General features: G+C 45.8%; 2 protein-coding genes across 15 annotated transcripts in view; one reads left to right on the forward strand and one right to left on the reverse strand.

Moving 5' to 3' along the window:
• The window catches only part of LOC139567722 (myosin-10-like), a 93725-nt gene extending 91204 nt beyond the window's left edge, over window positions 1-2521 (forward strand). For all 11 annotated transcript variants that reach the window (XM_071389159.1, XM_071389167.1, XM_071389158.1 and 8 more), the window contains one exon: window positions 1325-2521. In XM_071389159.1, coding sequence (XP_071245260.1) covers window positions 1325-1475 — 151 coding nt within the window. In that variant the 3' untranslated portion in view covers window positions 1476-2521. The remainder of the gene's footprint in view (window positions 1-1324) is intronic.
• Window positions 2522-5368: 2847 nt separating this feature from the next.
• On the reverse strand, window positions 5369-20349 carry LOC139567723 (ubinuclein-2-like). 4 transcript variants are annotated; one of them, XM_071389171.1, is made up of 15 exons: window positions 19763-20349; window positions 18750-18899; window positions 18422-18532; window positions 17957-18085; window positions 17567-17670; window positions 16323-16860; window positions 15771-15841; window positions 15238-15474; window positions 14441-14554; window positions 13962-14159; window positions 10517-10559; window positions 8886-10385; window positions 8467-8653; window positions 7732-7800; window positions 5369-7419 (listed from the first exon to the last, which is right to left on the reverse strand). In XM_071389171.1, exons 1-15 carry the CDS (start codon window positions 20063-20065, stop codon window positions 7373-7375), a joined length of 3801 nt encoding a protein of 1266 aa, XP_071245272.1. In that variant the 5' UTR covers window positions 20066-20349; the 3' UTR covers window positions 5369-7372. The 4 variants fall into 4 exon arrangements, with proteins under 4 accessions (XP_071245272.1, XP_071245271.1, XP_071245270.1 ...); XM_071389170.1 differs by having other exon boundaries at window positions 17567-17673; XM_071389169.1 differs by having other exon boundaries at window positions 17951-18085.
• Window positions 20350-20796: the final 447 nt, after the last annotated feature.

Below are 20796 nucleotides of genomic sequence, written 5' to 3' on the forward strand. Positions count from 1 at the left end.
ATTGGAGGTGTATCTGTGGATGTATTTCAAGGCCTACCTTCAAACTCAGTGACTCTTTGCTTGACATCATGGGAAAATCAAAAGAAATCAGCCAAGACCTCAGAAAAAATGTTTGTAGACCTCCACAAGTCTGGTTCATCCTTGGGAGCAATTTCCAAACGCCTGAAGGTACCACGTTCATCTGTACAAACAATAGTACGCAAGTATAAACACCATGGGACCACGCAGCCGTCATACCGCTCAGGAAGGAGACGTGTTCTGTCTCCTGTAGATGAACATACTTTGGTGCGAAAAGTGCAAATCAATCCCAGAACAACAGCAAAGGACCTTGTGAAGATGCTGGAGGAAACAGTTACAAAAGTATCTATATCCACAGTAAAACAAGTCCTATATCGACATAACCTGACAGGCCGCTTAGTTGGAAGAAGCCACTGCTCCATAACCGCCATAAAAAAGCCAGACTACGGTTGCAGCTGCACACGGGGACAAAGATTTTTGGAGAAATGTAATCTGGTCTGATGAAACAAAAATATAACTATTTGGCCATAATGACCATCGTTATGTTTGGAGGAAAAAGGGGGAGGCTTGCAAGCGGAAGAACACCATCCAAACCGTGAAGCACGGAGGTGGCAGCATCATGTTGTGGGGGTGCTTTGCTGCAGGAGGGTCTGGTGCACTTCACAAAATAGATGGCATCATGAGGAAAGGAAAATTATGTGGATATATTGAAGCAACATCTCAAGACATCAGTCAGGAAGTTAAAGCTGGGTCGCAAATGGGTCTTCCAAATGGACAATGACCCCAAGCATACTTCCAAAGTTGTGGCAAAATGGCTTAAGGACAACATAGTCAAGGTATTGGAATGGCCATCACAAAGCCCTGACCTCAATCCCATAGAAAATGTGTGGGCACACCTGAAAAAGTGTGTGCGAGCAAGGAGGCCTACAAACCTGACTCAGTTACACCATCTCTGTCAGGAGGAATGGGCCAAAATTCACCCAACTTATTGTGGGAAGCTTGTGGAAGGCTAACCAAAACGTTTGACCCAAGTTAAACAATTTAAAGGCAATGCTACCAAATACTAATTGAGTGTATGTAAACTTCTGACCCACTGGGAATGTGATGAAAGAAATAAAAGCTGAAATAAATAATTCTCTCTACTATTATTCTGACATTTCAAATAAAGTGGCGATTCTAACTGACCGAAGACAGGTAATTTTTATTACGATTAAATGTCAGGAATTGTGAAAAACTGAGTTTAAATGTATTTGGCTGAGGTGTATGTAAACTTGCGACTTCAACTGTATTTGCCTGTCGTCCTCAGGCGTGGAGGCCCCATCAGCTTCTCGTCTAGCCGTTCAGGCCGCAGCCGGCAGCTCCAGATCGACGGAACCTCCGTGGACAATTCTGATGACGACGCCGACAGCCGCGCCAGCGACCACAACGACACGCAAGCCTCCAACCAGACCGGATAGACGCTCCCTGCTAATCCTACCAACCCTATCGATTAGCCAGCCTGGCAGCATAGTGACTACGCAGCATAGTGACTACAACACCTCAGCCTCTCCATCTGTTCCTGTCCACGAGTCAACAGCAGGGAGAACCAGGGTCCTGTTCATTAGGCACCAAAACAGAAGAAAACAGTCCGAAACAGGGAGGGACTACCTGGATTTGTCCAATAAGAACCACTTGTTTTCATTTTCCGTTGAAAGACTTTTTCAAACGTTTTTCTACAGTGTGTTCTAACGAATACGACCCAGACCACCCAACCCCCCAGAAATGCTCCCTTCCTGGGGATGACAAAACAATTACTCCCACTTGAGCGGCTTACTCTGCCTTACTCTAACAATATTCCTACTCTACTCTGGCTAGCTGCTCGGCCCGGCGAGTGTCCCAACGATCTTAATATAGTCCTCCCTAGGCGTGGAATTATGTGCTCCGCTTAAATGAGTATATAAACTTATGTACAAGTGCTTTTTACTCATGAACTATGCGTGTGTGTCACCAAATGTAAAGCCATCATCTCTTCCCTAGCTTAAAGCAGACCTAACAAAACTCTGTCCTCTCCGATGATAGTTCTATTCAACAGTAGGTCAGAGGTCAATGGACTGCCTCCGCTTCCCTCATTGCATGAGTCTCTTCCTGATGTATAGACTATTGTTCCGCTTCCAAACACTACAATGAAACAAGATGGTGGATTCACACAGTCTGACCTGTTCTGGGAGAAAAACATGGAATGGAAAGGACGTTTTAACTGTGAAAAGCTTTTCTCCACTTGCTACAGCATCTCGTCACAACTCTTTAAAAACAATTGCTAACTGACTTCTTATAGGAATCTCATAGGTCATGATTGACGTTTTTTGTTGTTGTATTTTGACCAATTGGAACACAATTTTTCCTGTTGTTCAGGAAGAAGGGTTGAAGGCAGTGAAGTGTGGTATGCTTAGATAGATGGTCGCTGGCGTACGTTTTACAGAGAATCGCTGGGAAATTGCACGTAACTGCACAATGAGTGTTCATAAGACCCTGTAACTGGAGCCAGGAAACCCCAAGCTTCTCTCTGAGTGGTCACATAATGTACAATACTAATGTTGAGAGCTTCGATTGAACGTGTAGTTTGACTAGCTAAAGCCTACCGCTCAGAGCAAGGGGGGCCCGTCATCTCACTGTGTTTGTGCCATGGTTTGGTTGTAAAGTAGGACCCCTAACTCTCTTTTATAATACGCTGACACACCAACTACCAAGCACTTAGTATTCCTAGATATAACAGCCTTCTACTGGGGATAGCATCTCAAAGCTCTGAAACTATTAAGCCACTCTTAACGTCCCAGAATGTCCATATCCATCAGCGCTCGCTATTCTTCCTTTGGCATCTCTGTTCAGTGTTAAAAGAGGGTAATGTATGGAAACTGCCACTTTCATTTGACTTTTACTCCAGTGTTAGCTCGGCTGTAATGACATGTTTCTTTAAAGTGCCGTAGACACTAGATAAGAGCATTAGTGGGTAATGCACGGTGAGCACCTGTATTAAACATGAAGACGTGTAGGTGTGCTGTACGTGTTACATAAAAACGAGGCAAACCTGGTGAACGGAAAACAAACACAACTTTTTCTTCTTCTAACCGTTCCTTCGTCTTGTGTATTTTTTCTGTGTGTCGTATCATACCCAGTGCGCACCTCCTCTCCCGTTCATATACCTGTAGCAATGTCTCCATAGGTGGTGTGTGTGTGGGTCACAAATCAGTGCTACTATTAACTGTGTGAGATGTGGAGCCTTCCGCTCCCCCTTCAAGAGCAGAATGTGATTTCATTTGGTTAAAAGCTTTAACATCCATGATGTAGTTTTACTTGTATTATTATTATTATTCTCAGACTGGCTGTTGACGACCAGGCTTTCATTACAACTTCAAATACCCCCCCCCCCCCCCTCCCCTCCCCATTTTATTTCTTGTATGCCTCCTGTATTTCTAGACTACAGTGATTTTTTTGTAAAAGAAAATAAAGCATATTCATTGTAGAAATAACGTGATTCCACTTTGTCCTGAGCGGAGGAGCCCCTAGAGACTTTCAATTCAGTCATGCATGTTTCTCTCCTCAAATCGGAGAGCACAGAGGGTAGCTATGCCTGAAGGGCCTGGACAGATATGATGGGTTGTTTAGGGAAGTGGTCTAAATTCAGTAAGGAGTTGGGAAAAGTTAGAAAACAAAAACGACTCTGTGATTTGAACCAGGGACCTGCTGCAGATGGCAACCCAAATGTAATACTCTCCACCAGCTGCGGGGCATGCAACATCATTGGCCTAGCCAGAAACCTGTCAGGTGGGCCTGCATAAATTTGGGCAGCTAACTTCCTGCAATTTTGCCATTGGGCAGAGGAAAATGTGCTGTTTTATAGCTCATCTCATGCTATTCTACACATTTTGCCATGAGGCTGAGAGAAAATGTAGCATTTTTAAGGCTAATTACAGGTAAAATATAGGTGTGTTGACTGATAAAGGTACTGGATTATGAGTTGTCTTGTTTGATAAATGAACAAATGAAATAGGCAGTAGCATGGTGATTATAGCCATGGAAGCACAGTGGCAAATGGCTCAATGCAGTCATATTCATGGTTTATTGGGGGTGTGGCTTTCAGTTAGTTAATTTTGGCAACCCATCCAGGGAGAGTGAATGTAAATCCAGGTAATCTGTTCTGTTATATTTAATCGAATCTGACTAACCCAATGCATTGCTTGCTATGAATTCTATCTGACGGTGTTTGCATATTTAGGTAAAAAGACAATGTCCCGTTTGGAACATTTTACAAGTAAAGAGCAGATTTGTTTTTGTTGCTCAATCTGAGTGTGTATCCTGGGCAGGTGAGTGGAAGGGCTCTACCGCATGGCTTTCACCTGTCCAGTCATTTCTAATCAGTTACTTCAAGGGAGGAACAAACAATTCACTTTTTAAAGAATCCAAACCGGGCCAAGATTTGGGAAAACTCCAGAGCCTTCCACATAGCTAGGGCCTGTTGTTACCTGGAAACCACCGGCATGGGTGAGAAAGGTCAAAGAGCAACAAGTGTAATGATGTATTTTGACAGTGAGGGCTTGATTCCATTCATTTGAAGATCCGTGATACAGCGCGATTGAGGTTTAAAGGCAATGTCTCCGCATTTGCAGTAGACTGCATTCACAGTAAACGCTGCTGATGTCCACTCAATAGGAAATGACCTTTAAATTTCAACCGCATTGTAGCACGGATCTTCAGCCTTATGGATTGAATCGAGCCCTGACCTTTCCAGAGTACAGAAAGTGAACACGAATGTTGACATCATTGAGAGACTGTACAAAACATGGACTTCTGATAAATGTCTGATTTGTTTTTATTGCAACGTGTCTTCACGTGGGGCTCCCAAGTGGCGCAGCGGTCTAAGGCACTGCATCTCAGTGCAAGAGGCTTCACTACAGTCCCTGGTTCGAATCCAGGCTGTATCACATCAGCCGTGATTGGGAGTGCCATAGGGCGGTGCACAATTGGACCAGCGTTGGCTGGGGTAGGCTGTCATTGTGAATAAGAATTTGTTCTTAACTGACTTGCCTAGTTAAAGGTTAAAAAAATGAAAAGGCTCTATTCAATCTGAAGCGTTACAGTTCACACACTACAAATGTAAAGGTAAATTCTGATTGAGCTGGCAATCGGAAATGACCTTTAAGGCTGGAACATTCTCTTTAAATGAACCTCCGCAATACGGATTGAATAGAGCCCTTACTTCCTTTAACAGGTGTCTCGAGTGTGTCGTTTTGCCCTACCTTCAGAACTAGAAGTGTTCTTTTGAAAGACATCGGTCACAATGGAGGACGGAAGACAGGAAATGACTCGGGACCTATTGAAAACCAACGGTATTTTATTCCATAAATCAACACACAAAAATAATCTACAAAAGAGACCGAATTAAGTAACCAGTTACCATGAAATGTAATCTTTACCCGCCCCAAAAGCACAAAAGCTTTAAAATATCACCTCCCTGCTCCAGTCACAGAAAGAAACAACTTTTCACCATGACATCCTGACAGACCACAGACCGACAACACTCATGGGTACATTTCAAAGAGAATGATAGGAACACACGCACACTGACCAAGGCACCCCATCTATATGCTAGGAAACTCATCTTTGGCACCATTCTTGGTGCAGTTGGTCGACATTCATACTGACATTGGAAGGAGGGACGAAGGATGATAAGAGATGGACAGAGGCAAGAAAGCCAGAGGTCCCTCCCCTCTGACCTTCTCCCCCAATGGGTTTTGAGAAGACTAGGAGAGAGGAAGTGAGGAGTAATGCTATTGAGATCTTCCCAGATATAGGAAGAGAGTAAGGAAGAACAGTTTCCAGAGAGGTATTCAGTAGGTGAGAAGGGAGAGTTCTTTAGATGGGAAAAAGGACTCAGACGTACGTACACACAAACATTCACAACTCCCAGAAATACATTGACAGCTGAGTAAGAGGTTGAAAGCCAAGCGACGACTTGCACTTTTGCATTGAAGCATTTATAGTCCTGCATAGTTCTTTAATGAAACTTACAAACTAAGGCGTTTTGTCGTGTTGAGTTTTGTGTGTTTGAGTTGATAAACGTTTTTTTTTTTTTACAAAGTAAATTAATTACAATTTTAAAAAAAAAGTTCAAGTAGGCTACAATCTCGCATCTCTGTCCCCTCTCTCACCCTCCAAGAGGAGTCTAGCTTTTACAGTTCAAGTTTTTTCTCCAGACAAGGTCCAGTGTGATTACACAGCACCAAAGACACGCTGAACAAGAGAGGGGAATACTCACTCTCTCAAACACACACACACAACAGAGAAAAGGGGATATGCAATTCGCACATTCACACAGCACAGACTGGCCTGGAAAGAAAATACAATATATAATATATGTAGGTTGTGTACACACACATTCAATCTCACCGGCACACACATACCTCTAAATATATATTTTTTTATCCCTGTGTAAATGACAAATCATTTATCAATATTTATATTAGCTATACTACCTTAACAGTCAGTTGTGGGGAGCAGAGGCGACTTTAAAACAGTACAACTCAATGGACACACCATCTCACATCGGAGACAAGTTAACAACTACCTTTCTCAGAGAGTCAAGACAACGACCCAAAAATAATTTATACTCAAATCTGCTTTAGACGAGAAAAAATATAAACAGACTTAAATTCGAATTAAATTACTTCGCTAACAGCGTATTCCCTCTCCTGGGTGGTTTTCATTAAGGAACGGACACACTGGTAGCGTTTGCAGGCAGAGACTACTTAGCACCTCTGAACAGAGTGCTAGCCGTAATTTGCAAACTGATTCTACATGTAGAATCGAGCGAAAATGTCAGCAATCAGACCCTCACTGGCGGGGTGGTCTGTAAAACAGACTGCACCGAACGACCGGCAGATAGATCGACATTCGTTGCGGTATGTGCGCTCCGTTGGTACACAACATAGCAAAACGCTTTTTAAACGAAAACGAGTGTTCAGGCAGTCCGTCCTTGTTTCTGTATTTTTTTTTCTACGTTTGGAGCCTAATGAATACAACCCTGTCCTCATTCCACAGTGATAAAGGTCGGTCATGTAAACATGTTGACAAGAAAAAAATATAAGGAAAAAAGTTTCATTATCATTCACCCCAGGTCCATTTTATACCCAGTAATCATAAAAATACAGTTAAATTAAAGTCATAAATTGTCATGGTGAGGGGGAATTGATTCTTCAGGTCCATATTGAGGGAAGAAGGCTCCTCCCCCCTGTATTATTACATAATTGTGTCCATCTGTCCAATCAAAGTATTCCTAGTGGATGTCTCGATGTCACTCTCTGTCCTCCGTCTCTATTGGTCAGTGGGACTTCCTCTTCATGTCGCCACCCTGGCTTTGGTTCGCATCTGAGGAAGGGGGGGTTCAAATAATTGGGTAAATGTGTAAATACAAGAAGATGCAGAAACATACCAAACACCCAACACACATGCTTCATCGACAGAAGAGGAAGTGTTAACCTAGTCATGCAGTAACACAGGTATGCAGACCACCACTAACACTGAAGCAAGCAGACAGGTTGGGAAAGAAGATTTTACAGCCAAACAGTGAGTGAGCGATATCCACATGACGCAGGGAATGACAACAACACAAATGGAGGAAGGGAAGAGGGAGGTAAGGGAGGAGGAGAGAAGCACGGGAGGAGGAGGTGTGAAGTTTACCTGAGAAAGCAAGCTGCAAGTGAGGAGGTAGAGCAGCCTGTGACCCTGACTGGAGACTCTTATACAGATCTGAGGAGAGATGGAGGGAGGGATGGACAGAGGAGAAGAAAGAGTGAGGAGGTAAAAAAAAGGGAAGAATGGAGAGGGGGAAGGGGTTGAGGAGAATAAAGGTGAGAAAAGGAACATTAAAAGATGAAAGTAGAATTTGAGTAAAGCATCACAGGAGTGAAGGAAGGAGAGGATGGATGGATGATGGACGGAGGGGGAGAAGGAGGGAGGGATTGGATGAGAAAACGAGACAGGCAGGGCAAGAGGGTTACAGTGAGAGCTGATATGGATCCACAGCACGCACACACACACTGCACACCACAACACTGACCATGAGTAACACAAACTAAGACTAGATGAATCTCAAGGGACCACAAACAAATCTAACTGCGGCTCCATTTATTTTGCCATCTTAATAAACACTGATTCTCTTTGTCATTTGATCAAATTCATCCAATAAAATGTCATACTATTGAAGTAGTAAATTCTAAAGACCTTTACCACATCATGATGTACAGTACAGACCTTTTCAGTGGAATTAAGAGCCCTAGAAGTTCTACTGAACCGTAGAGAACAGAGAGAACAAATGCTTTATTTTTGATCCTATACATTTGCATGCCCGGTGCTTTGAAAGATCACAGTCTTGTGGAGCCACTGCCAGTTGGGCACCAGTTGCCACTTACTCACCCATTAAGTCGCTCTGTGAGAGGCTGTATCCTGAGTTGGCGCCCGTGCCCAGGCCGCTGACCCCCGGGGCTCCAGGAGGAGTGAAGTTGAGCAGCGAGGGGAACTGGAAGGGCAGTGAGACGGGCACCAGCCCCCCCAACATGCCAAAGCCAAGTGGTCCGCCCAAGAGGGGACTGCCAGCTGACACCTGGGGGGGAAGAGAAAGAGAGAGAGGGAGAGAGAGAAGGGATCAGGTGACATGTAAGGTGCCTGACACAATCTCTTCCCTTCTCTTCTGTTCTGACTACTTGGCCAAGTCTTTGCAGAACATACTCAAAACTCTAGCGAGACAAATGCAGTCAGTATCTAAGAGGTACTCTTGATCCTGTTTTTCACTCTTCTTGACACTTTTTCTGGTCGCCTGTGATTGGCTGACTCACCTGCGTCAGGTGTGAGGTGACGGAGGGTGTGGCCATGGTTACCGTGGGCACCCGGCTGCCTACAGCCTTGGATCCGCCCACGGCCCTCTGTCTCTGTCCGTGACTGGTCGAGACCGTGCCGGAGGGGGAGGGGCTGTTGTCCGGGCAACTGGTGACGGGCGACATGCGCATGGGGCTGCTGTTGGAGCTAGCGCTGCTAACGCTACTACTGCTAATGACACACGGACCCTTCTGGCTCCCCGCGAAGCTATAACTGCCCTGGCCCGACTTTACCTGACCCCCACCTTGGACACTAAATGGGGGGCGGAAGCCGGCAGTCTTGGGGGACTGGTACTGGAGAGGGCTGGAGATCATTTGAGAGTGAGAGAGGAGGTTGGAAGAGGAGGAGGAAGGGGAGGAGATGGGAGGAGGGGTGGGGGCGGGGGGGCGAGGGGTGAGCTTGATGATGGGGGAGGAGTTGTTGCTGTGGGAGGACTTGGTGAGGGTTGCCTGCATGGGGGTGATGAAGTTGGACTGGTGGTGGGGCTTGGATTTGCCCTGGTGGTGGAAGGGGGACTGGGAGGGTGAAGAGCCCACCGTGGAGGTGAGGTAGGAGGGTTGCTGGGGGCTCTTGGAGTTGAGCTGCTGGGGGCTCTTGGAGTTGAGCTGCTGGGGGTGTGAGTGGGAGTTGGTGGCACGGGACTGAGGGGAGGAGGAGGGAATGTTGCTCATCATGGCACCGCCGTTACTGCTGTTGTTGGCTTTGACACTGTTCTTCCCCAGTCCTGGTATTGCCACCACCATGCCCAGGGCGACCTTCTGATGGGGGGGCAGGAGCGGAGAGGCTGTGGGAGGGGGCCGCTGCTTGGTGGGCGGGGAGGGGGACGACGGTGGGTGGAGCTTACTCCCTCCGGTCATGCCCCCTTGCCTGTGAGTGGCGGTCGCCATGCTGACATTGTGTCTCTGAGTCTGTCCCATAGAGCCTGCCCCTTTCATCACGCCGTACACTCCGTCGGCGCCACGAGACACCAACGTGGCCCCCGCGAGCTGCATGCGAGCCGCCGACGCCGTGGAAGTGGAGGGAGAGGTAGATAGCGTGGTCTTAATGTTGGCCATCGATGGCATCGTCACCGTCGTCGACGAGTTGGCGTTTATCTTGGAAAGAGAATGTGAGGTGAGTTGGGAAGACGAGGGGGAGTAGTGAGGTGTGATGGAGGGGGGGGAGGAGTTGGGGAACTGGAGAGGCGGAGGGGAGAGGGGGGAGGTGAGGGTGAGGTCAGTGACGCTGCCGTGGGGACCCAGGCCCTTGGCGGCTTGGCTGAGGAAGGCGAGGGCGTGGGAGACGGAATCCAGGGAGGGGGCGCGGAGGTCCTCGTCCAGCGAGTCGGACAGGCAGATGGGCTCCGAGGGGGACGAGCAGGTCCCTCGGGCCTGGATGACGGAGGGGGTGGAGGGGACGTGGGGGAGAGAAGGGGTGGTGGCGGTGGGGAGATTAGGCCTCTGCTGGATCCATTGGCCCTCCTGGAACACAGGGAAAGGACAAAGGTTCGCATTAGACCCGCATCAGAACATATGGCACCGCAAGAAATACCAAATAACCATCTATAGAAAAGGTTACAAATGTCAATTGCGAGCGAAAAGATGTCACTCACCTTTGCTTTAGCCCTGGGGGTGGGGACCATCCTTTTCTTGACCCTGGACAGAGAAACCAATGGTGTGTTAAGTTAACATCCGCACAGGAATGCTAATCCATCTGTCAATCGATCTTCTGTTTCTTCAGATATTCTGTACATCTTCTATCCATATAGTCTATACATCCATCACATACTGTGTGTGTGTCTATATAGTTTTTCCCCCTCATCAATCTACAATCTACCCCATTATCACAAAGCAAAAACAGGTAAACGGAAATAATGTTTACATAAGTATTCAGACCCTTTACTCAGTACTTTGTTGAAGCACCTTTGGCAGTGATTACAGCCTCGAGTCTTCTTGGGTATGACACTAGAAGCTTGGCACACCTGTATTTAGGGAGTTCTCCCATTCTTCTCTGCGGATCCTGTTGGAAGGTGAACATTCGCCCCAGTCTGAGGTCCTGAGCGCTCTGGAGCAGGTTTTCATTAAGGATCTCTTTGCTCCGTTCATCTTTCCCTCGATCCTGACTGGTCTTCCAGTTCCTGTCGCTTAAAAATATCCCCACAGCATGATGCTGCCACCACCATGCTTCACCGTAGGGATGGTGCCAGGTTTCCTCCAGACGTAATGCTTGGCATTCAGGCCAAAGAGTTCAATCTTGGTTTCATCAGACCAGAGAATCGTGTTTCTCATGGTCTGAGAGTCTTTAGGTGCCTTTTGGCAAACTCCAAGCTGGCGGTCATGTGACTTTTACTGAGGCGTGGCTTCTGTCTGGCCACTCTACCATAAAGGCCTGATTGGTGGAGTGCTGCAGAGATGGTTGTCCTTCTGGAAGGTTCTCCCATCTCCATAGAGAAACACCTCCCTGACCAAGGTCCTTCTCCCCTGATAGCTCAGTTTGGTCGGTCAGCCAGCTCTAGCAAGAAACTTGGTGGTTCCAAACTTCTTCCATTTAAGAATGATGGAGGCCACTGTGTTCTTGGGGACCTTCGATGCTGCAAACATTTTTTGGTACCCTTCTCTAGATCTGTGCCTCAACAAAATCCTGTCTCGGAGCTCTACGGACAATTCCTTAGACCTCAACGCTTGTTTTTTGCTCTGACATGCAGTGTCAACTGTGCCTTTCCAAATCATGTCCAATCAATATCATTTACCACTGGATGACTCCAACCAAGTTGTAGAATGATCAAAAATGATCAATGGAAACGGATGTACCTGAGCTCAATTTCGAGTCTCATAGCAAAGGGTCTGAATACTTATGTAAATAAGGTATTTCTGTTTTTCTATTTTTAATAAATTTGAGAAAAATTTCGAAAAACCTGTTTAGACTTTGTCATTATGGGGTAATGTGTGTAAATTGACGAGGAAAAAATTGTATTTCATTAATTTTAAAATAAGTCTGTCACGTAACAAAAGTCAAGGGGTCTGAATACTTTCCGAAGACACTGTTTATTTATTTATTTATTTTATTTTATTTCACCTTTATTTAACCAGGTAGGCTAGTTGAGAACAAGTTCTCATTTGCAACTGCGACCTGGCCAAGATAAAGCATAGCAGTGTGAACAGACAACACAGTTACACATGGAGTAAACAATAAACAAGTCAATAACATGGTAGAAAAAAAAAAGAGAATCTATATACAATGTGTGCAAAAGGCATGAGGTAGGCAATAAATCGAATAATTACAATTTAGCAGATTAACACTGGAGTGATAAATCATCAGATGATCATGTGCAAGAAGAGATACTGGTGTGCAAAAGAGCAGAAAAGTAAATAAATAAAAGCAGTATGGGGGGTGAGGTAGGTAAATTGGGTGGGTAGTTTACAGATGGACTATGTACAGCTGCAGCGATCGGTTAGCTGCTCGGATAGCAGATTTTTAAAGTTGTTGAGGGAGATAAAAGTCTCCAACTTCAGAGATTTTTGCAATTCGTTCCAGTCGCAGGCAGCAGAGAACTGGAAGGAAAGGCGTCCAAATGAGGTTTTGGCTTTAGGGATGATCAGTGAGATACACCTGCTGGAGCGCGTGCTGCAGGTGGGTGTAGCCATCGTGACCAGTGAACTGAGATAAGGCGGCACTTTACCTAGCATAGCCTTGTAGATGACCTGGAGCCAGTGGGTCTGACGACGAGGGCATACAGGTCGCAGTGGTGGGTCGTATAAGGTGCTTTAGTAACAAAACGAATGGCACTGTGATAAACTGCATCCAGTTTGCTGAGTAGAGTATTGGAAGCTATTTTGTAGATGACATCGCCGAAGTCGAGGATCGGTAGGATAGTCAGTTTTACTAGGGTAAGTTTGGCGGCGTGAGTGAAGGAGGCTTTGTTGCGGAATAGAAAGCCGATTCTTGCTTTGATTTTGGATTGGAGATGTTTGATATGAGTCTGGAAGGAGAGTTTGCAGTCTAGCCAGACACCTAGGTACTTATAGATGTCCACATATTCTAGGTCGGAACCGTCCAGGGTGGTGATGCTAGTCGGGCGTGCGGGTGCAGGCAGCGGACGGTTGAAAAGCATGCATTTGGTTTTACTAGCGTTTAAGAGCAGTTGGAGGCCACGGAAGGAGTGTTGTATGGCATTGAAGCTCGTTTGGAGGTTAGATAGTACAGTGTCCAAGGAAGGGCCGGAAGTATATAGAATGGTGTCGTCTGCGTAGAGGTGGATCAGGGAATCGCCCGCAGCAAGAGCAACATCATTGATGTATACAGAGAAAAGAGTCGGCCCGAGAATTGAACCCTGTGGTACCCCCATAGAGACTGCCAGAGGACCGGACAACATGCCCTCCGATTTGACACACTGAACTCTGTCTGCAAAGTAGTTGGTGAACCAGGCAAGGCAGTCATTAGAAAAACCGAGGCTACTGAGTCTGCCGATAAGAATATGGTGATTGACAGAGTCGAAAGCCTTGGCCAGGTCGATGAAGACGGCTGCACAGTAATGTCTTTTATCGATGGCGGTTATGATATCGTTTAGTACCTTGAGCGTGGCTGAGGTGCACCCATGACCGGCTCGGAAACCGGATTGCACAGCGGAGAAGGTACGGTGGGATTCGAGATGGTCAGTGATCTGTTTGTTGACTTGGCTTTCGAAGACCTTAGATAGGCAGGGCAGGATGGATATAGGTCTGTAACAGTTTGGGTCCAGGGTGTCTCCCCCTTTGAAGAGGGGGATGACCGCGGCAGCTTTCCAATCCTTATACTCCGGACTCAGACATTGCTTGTCCTAATATTTCTGAATCCCATTATTTTACTTTTTAGATTTGTGTGTATTGTTGTTAGATATTACTGCACTGTTGGAGCTGGGAAGACAAGCATTTCGCTCCACCCGCAATAACACCTGCGAAATATGTGTATGCGACCAATAAAATGTGATCTGTCAATCAGGCATATATACAATAAAAGGTATAATTGTCATTATAAAGCCAACTTATTTATAAGGTCCAACTATAGTTGAGATAACTTACATGTTGACAGTGAGGTGACTGTGTACAACACGGCTCTCCTTGAACAGCATCCTGGCCTGCATCCAGCCCTTGGGCCACAGTGGTTTGACCTCGTTCTCCATGAAGGCCTTGAGGTAATCCTCCACGGAGAGAGAGCACTGAGACGACTCCAGTTCATAGCAACTCAACTTCACACGCACCAGATTACACAGCAGCGACCTACACACACACACACACACACACACACACACACACACACACACACACACACACACACACACACACACACACACACACACACACACACACACACACACACACACACACACACACACACACACGAAGAAAGCTTACTAATCAATTATCGTTTCAAATCAGCCATTTTCTGTATGACTTCGCTCGAGAATTTCTTTAGTGTCTAGGCCGGATTACTATAAAAGCACTTTTTGACAACTGACAAATAAATAAGATTTGATTGAGGGCAGTGGATGGTCCATTACCTGAGCTTGTCGTCCCAGACAAACTTCTTCCGTGGGCCCATCATCCTCTTCCCCGGCTTCCCCTCGTCCTCCTCCTCTGATCCGTTCTTGTCTCCCTCTCCAGGCTGCTGCCTGCTAGGGTCCAACACACACACATCTCAGAACCAACATATTCTACCAACCTCAATATATTCCCGCAGAGGCAGAGAAGCATATAAATGAAAGCAGTTATGAACACAAGCAGAGTAGAGCACTAAAAATAACCAAACAACCGTTATGGATAAGCGATATAGCATTACAGTATACCAGGGGTACTCAACTGCTATTTAAGAAGGTCCGGTCATACAAATTTCCTAGGTGGCTTTAAGAAGGTCAGGATGAATTTTGTCATTTATTGGCGTAGTAACAAACCCCCACCCAACAACTACAAACTGTTCACATCCTTCTTGTTGGTGGAGAGAAAATGTTGCCGCTTTAAAGCTAATTTCCTGCACTTCTATAAATTTTACCATATGATACCTGAGTGAATGACTCAACAAAATCAAATGGGGGCCCGCGGGGGGTCGAGGCCCCTGAGCGTACCCATCTACCTAACATGGGCTATTTGATCAACTGGACATTTCTGACAGGTACTAAATCAAAATAGCTCTCTGTCAGGGAATGACAAACTGCCCAACGCAATACCAAATGTAGAAAAATGACAAATGTAAAGTCGGGACCGGCGGTCTGTATTGACCCCTTTCTGGGTCCGAATCCGGACCGTGGTCCGCCTGTTGAGTTTGGCTGCAGTACACTATGGAGTATTGTAATCTTCTTACTTGGCAGCCTTGACCATGCAGTCCATGTTGTATCGTTGGATCTGCTCGGGCATCACACTGCACACAGCCAGCTTCAGCTTCAGCAGGGGCGTACGCAGACGGTCATCCTGGATGTTGAGGCTAAGCTTCTTGAGGCGTTTGAGCAGGGCCTCCTTATTGCAGGGCACAAAGGCCTCCAGGTGAGAATACACCTCCCCGCGTAGCCCCATCGGCTGCTCCTGCACCTGCAGCTCAATACTGGGGGAGGAGAGAGTGGAGGGAAGGGAGAGGAGCAACAGAGGGAATTAACAGGAGTGAGAGAAAGGAGGGATGGGGAGAGAAAGATGGTAAGCAAGGAAAAGGGATGAGGAAGAGACGACAAAGAATAAAACAATTTGAGCGAGAGAGAAAGATGTTGGGAGAAATTTAGAACAGAGTGAGGGTGAAAAAGCCAGGAAAAAAGATGAACAATCGACTCCAATATCAGCAGTATGACCCATTCAGGGTGGAGACGGAGAGAGATGTACAATGTGTCAAAAGAATAACAAACTCACTCCAGTAGGATGTTATTCATATCTAGGGTGAAGAATTTCTTCCTTCCCTCTTGATCAAACTGACGAGAGGCCTGTGAAGAAAAGAGGTTGGTGAGCATACGGTCTTCCATGGAAAGACGCACAAAAGCAAAAAGGAGCCTTCCGTGTCAGTTTCAAAATGGCTGCATCGTCATCTTGACAGTTTTCGCTCATCCTTGAGTTGTCACTCTCTCTTTCTTCTCTCTCCCTTTTGGCCACCAGTTGTCTGTTGCTAGTCTACCTTTCTTTCATGTGTTTTGCTCTCATCCGTTCTTCCTTTCTGCTCTGCTCCTCTCTAACCTCTCCTTGCATTTTTATCAGCCTGTCAAGAAATGCATTACAACTCTTCCAAGAACTGAAACACTATTTTAAGTGATATCATCATGGTTTAAGAAAATGGCTGCCACACATTTCAACTGTACAAAATTCCAGGAAGTTACTCAACAATTAAATCAAGGGATGATCACATAAACATTAAATAACCAAATAAACAAATCTATGATAAACTGGAAAAGCCCCATCAGTGCGACTCACCGCCCGCAGGTCCTCGATGCGCTTGATGAGGGGGGCGGGCAGGCCGTCAGGGAGTGGAGGTGGGTGTAGGAGACCCCCTGCAACCCCCAGCCCCCTCCCTAACTCGCCCCCACTCGGCTTCGGCCCTGAAACTCCAATTCCCATCAGGCCATTCTCTCTCCCGGGCGTGGCCACGTGCGGATTAGCCGAGCTGTCCAGAAGGCTGAAGTCCAGGTCACCCAGAAGATCCTGGAGCTCCTTCTCATTTGCCGAGCCCAGCAGTGACATCATGGCGGGGTCCGCGGTGAGCTCGGCCAATGAGACGTCGTTGTTAGCCGCGTTAGTGTGCAGGTGGGAGTTAGCCAGCAGGTGGTTGGCTCGCGGGGCGTTGGCCACGGAGCTACCCATGCCGGAGTGGGGCGCGGTGGGGTTCATCTTCCTCATCTCCTGCTTCTCCCGGGTGAAGCGGCGCAACATGGCTGCCAAGCACAAGGAGTCCTTCATCAGCTTCTTCCTCTTCTTCTTCTCTGGCCGGTGGATGTTCATCAGAGACGACACTCTGGATCAGAAAGACAAGAGAGAGGGGTGAAGAGGGGAAAGAGAGCGGGAAGAGAGGAGAGGGTGAGAGAAGGAAGAAAGAGGAAGAAGAGAGAAAATAGTGATGTGTAATCACGAAGGCAAGAAACCTATAAGCAAGGCCATGTCTTTTCAATATGATACAAGGGAAACAACAGTCTCATAATATCTGCTGGTCTATTTCTGGGAATAGGAGTATTTATGGCAGCGGAGTGATCAGCCTATCAGAGCGTAGCTAATGGAGCCTTTGTTAAGGACACTTGGCCTGTCACACAAGCCCACGAGCCATTCAGAGAGAGCATCACAGCGTATCACGTCATAGTCAGACATATCTGTACATGGGTAGGAATGAACAAAAATATATCTATATGATGAATGTGTCTATTGTATTCTATGCTGAAGTGCATACATTTCAATTTCAGTGCACATTTGATAGGGTTTGACACGGGGAGGTATAAAAACGGATTCAAAAACCATTACAAGACATTTTGAGGAATGGTTCTTGCAACGTGCTCAGTTCTATTTGAGAAATATGCATAGAACCACAATGTCCCCTTAGATGATTTGCTCTTACAGCAAGAACAAAATCATCTGAATTATTCAACAACCATTCTATCTCAAATTGTAATTTGTGAAGGTACAGACATGCCTGACAGGCACAAGAAGCAGCGATTATCCTATCATCTCACCCTGGTTTGGGCACTCTGTTCTTCCGGGGTTTCTTCTCCTCCAAATTGTTTCCTTCTTTCCTCCTTCGTCTCTTGATCACTTGCTCCTCGCCATCCTTCAGCTCCTGCTACCACCGGAAGGCACAGACACAATTCATGAAAAACCAAAACAACCAGTTGGATAAACACAAATAAAGCAGGTTTGTCATACTCCTATCAGGGATGGGGTCAATTATTCTCATCAATTCAGTAAGTAGACAAAAATTCATAGATTTTTTTCATTGATTTTGAATGAATTAGAATTTCTGTTTACTTCCTGAATTGACATCACTGAAATGGAATTGACCCCAACTGACTAATATAGTGTAATTTCACTGTATACAATACTTCATGCCAGTATCCCACCCTTACTCTGGGTTTGACATCCTTGTCCCCGTCCTCTCCCTCTGACTCGGAAGCAGCTCTGAACTGCAGCGTGCCCGTGTTGATGTAGAACCCTCCCAGCTTGGTAGTCAGGGAGGCCGGGACCAGCTCGTCATACTGTCACACAAAACAAAATGGCAGCCGTTACATTCATAGCACATAGGAGAGAGCATAGATGCAGAACACAGAGTAACTTCAATGAGTCTCTGACAAAAAAACAACAACATGTCACTGTGGTGGATGTAGGTTAGTATTTATGGGGTGAGGTTGATTGCTTGTGCAAATTTGTGCTGTGGTTGATTGACAGTCTTAAGCATGCTCCAAACAGGAAGCGAAACTCCAGAGCAAAGTTCGCCAGAATAGAACAGATTCCTATTTTCTCCGCCTATAATACAGCCTAACATGCCTTCTCCACATGAAGGGATGTAAAAGGTAAAAAAAAGGGATACTTACAGCCTCTGAGTTGTCAATAAAAGGGTCAGTCTCGTCGTAGCCGAAGCCTATGTCAATCAGATCCTGCATTCTATCCTTCCTCTTCTTCTTTCCTGCTGCATTTGCATTGCCCTGTGTCACAGGCGATACATACTTTCACATGTACATACTGTATAACCAGTGGTCATAAATGAGAAAAAAATGGCTTATAACCAGATATAACAGGCTTATAACTTAGTACAACTAGCTATTAACCAGATAAAAAAGTCTAACTAATCTTAAAACTCATATCTTATAAGTGGAGTTATTAGAGCACAAAGTTTTACCACGGCTCCAAAAAATAACATACATATTTGTTCTCAAACTTCTTGGCCAGGGCCTCCACCTGCAGTCGTTCTTTCTCGTCATCGTTGAAATGGTCGCTAGGGTCAAGGGCAGGAGGCAGGATAAAAAGAGTTGGAGTCTGAGTTGGAGCTGGAGGAGGAGTGATCTTTTTTGCCTAGAAAGGGGGGGGGGGAATGGGTGAAGAAAAGTGTAACTACTGGAAAAGAAATGGACTTACCCACAATAAACAAACAATGAACAAAGTAACAAATAATATTGTGTTGTTATTGTACCGGATGAAAAGCATATTGTCATGCAAGCATATTGCCCAAATAGCATTGGTGAGGAAGCATTTGTATTTAGATTTACAGCTGGTTTATAAAGTAGTAGTATCACTAGTAATTACAAGTTTGAGAACAATATATTATATATTCAGCATAATCGCTATGCGAATATGTAACAAAAAAAAAGAGTAAACTACTGTACCATGCAATGATGTCTGTACACACCACTGAGTGTCTTGATAACATAATACCGATATTTGCATAACTCGCTTTAGGCTACATCCTTGTACTTCCAAACCTACTCCATCTATTCAGCACTGACTGATCATCAATATATCACCCATAGGAGGCTAAACTCAACTGTACTGGGGCACTTATTCTACGTGCCATATTAATGGCTGTATGGCTGGTGTAAACTAACAAGAGAGTTGGCAAGTGAACAAGAACAGGAAATAGGTAGCGCCAGACAACCTTTATCACTGCATGTGCATAAGGCGTGCCTACAACTGTAATGACGTGCCGTTCGAGTTGAGTACCAAGTGATTTGAGTGAACGGCTTAATGAATGGCTGAGTTAGGGTCTTTTGTGTGATGTCCGTGACTAGTAATTTCCTCCCACCGACCACGCTAGTCCGTGGAAAGACAAGATACACGCACTTTCATATCCTATCTTTTAACAAGTCCCCACTAACCAAGTTAATAAAATCAACTGGTGTTGATCAATGTCTTTCTTGGCCAAACAGAAGGAGTCATACCTGGATGTTTTGGATGAGTTCGCTGTAGTTAAACTCGGCCGACGATTGATCGCTGGGCTCGGACAGAGATAGGTTCAATCGTACGGTAATCCGTTTTCCTTCAGCGTTGTCCTTGTCACTACTAGTTTTGCCGAAAAGCCCACCGCTACCATCTGCCCCGGACGCTTTCGTATCGCCCTCACCATCCGCATCCAAGTCGATGTCGGCCTCGTCATCCTCCAACCGGCGTTTCCTAGTCTCCGTGGCTGATCCAGCAGCGAAGGCCGAGAGGGTGACAAATTGTACTTTTCTCGGTTCGGCCATTTGGATGTGCTGCCTGTCTGAACCTCGCTTCGGACAGACAGCGACAGCGCGAGCTACTTCGCGAAACTACTTCAAATTGGCAAATTGAAGGGGTTTGCGCGAAAATGCTATGTCTATTTAGTGGCTAATAAGATGTAAGGGGGTCATCCGCACAATTCGATTTGAATTTCAGGGGATGAGATGGTCGGGGAAAAGTTGTTTTTTCGGTAGCTACTTGCATCCTCAATTGCTATGGGATCGAGACATTCAAGGTGGCCATCTTGGATTTCAGGAGTAAATAAAATATCAGAGAGGTCACTGGGCCTGCGCGCACAGACAAAACGGAAGGAGCGTGAGCGAGGGCGGTTATCATAGCCAATCACTGCATTTGCCCCCATTTTAATCCCACCCCTATCACAACAGGCGATAATAAGAACATCTGAAGAAGATGGCACTAGTATTATGACCTTAACGGAGATGTCTTTTGTGAAAGGACATTTTATCAGATCATGTCACCAGAATAATTTATGCATTTGCTCACTAATATAGAAAATGGATGGCATCTGTTTTGATGCCATTCTTATGTCATTCAGTCAGTGCTGAAATGCTGAATTGTGCGTTTTTCCACAATGACCTAGCTACACTCACAGTAAATCCCAAAAGGAACCAAACAAGCCAGTTGGGTGGCTATGTTAGTTACCTATGACGCAACACAAGCAAACATTGGTGGACACCTGTTGAAATGTATGGGT

This window comes from Salvelinus alpinus, chromosome 2 (genome assembly GCF_045679555.1).
Source record: "Salvelinus alpinus chromosome 2, SLU_Salpinus.1, whole genome shotgun sequence".
Classification (NCBI taxonomy): Eukaryota; Metazoa; Chordata; class Actinopteri; order Salmoniformes; family Salmonidae; genus Salvelinus; species Salvelinus alpinus.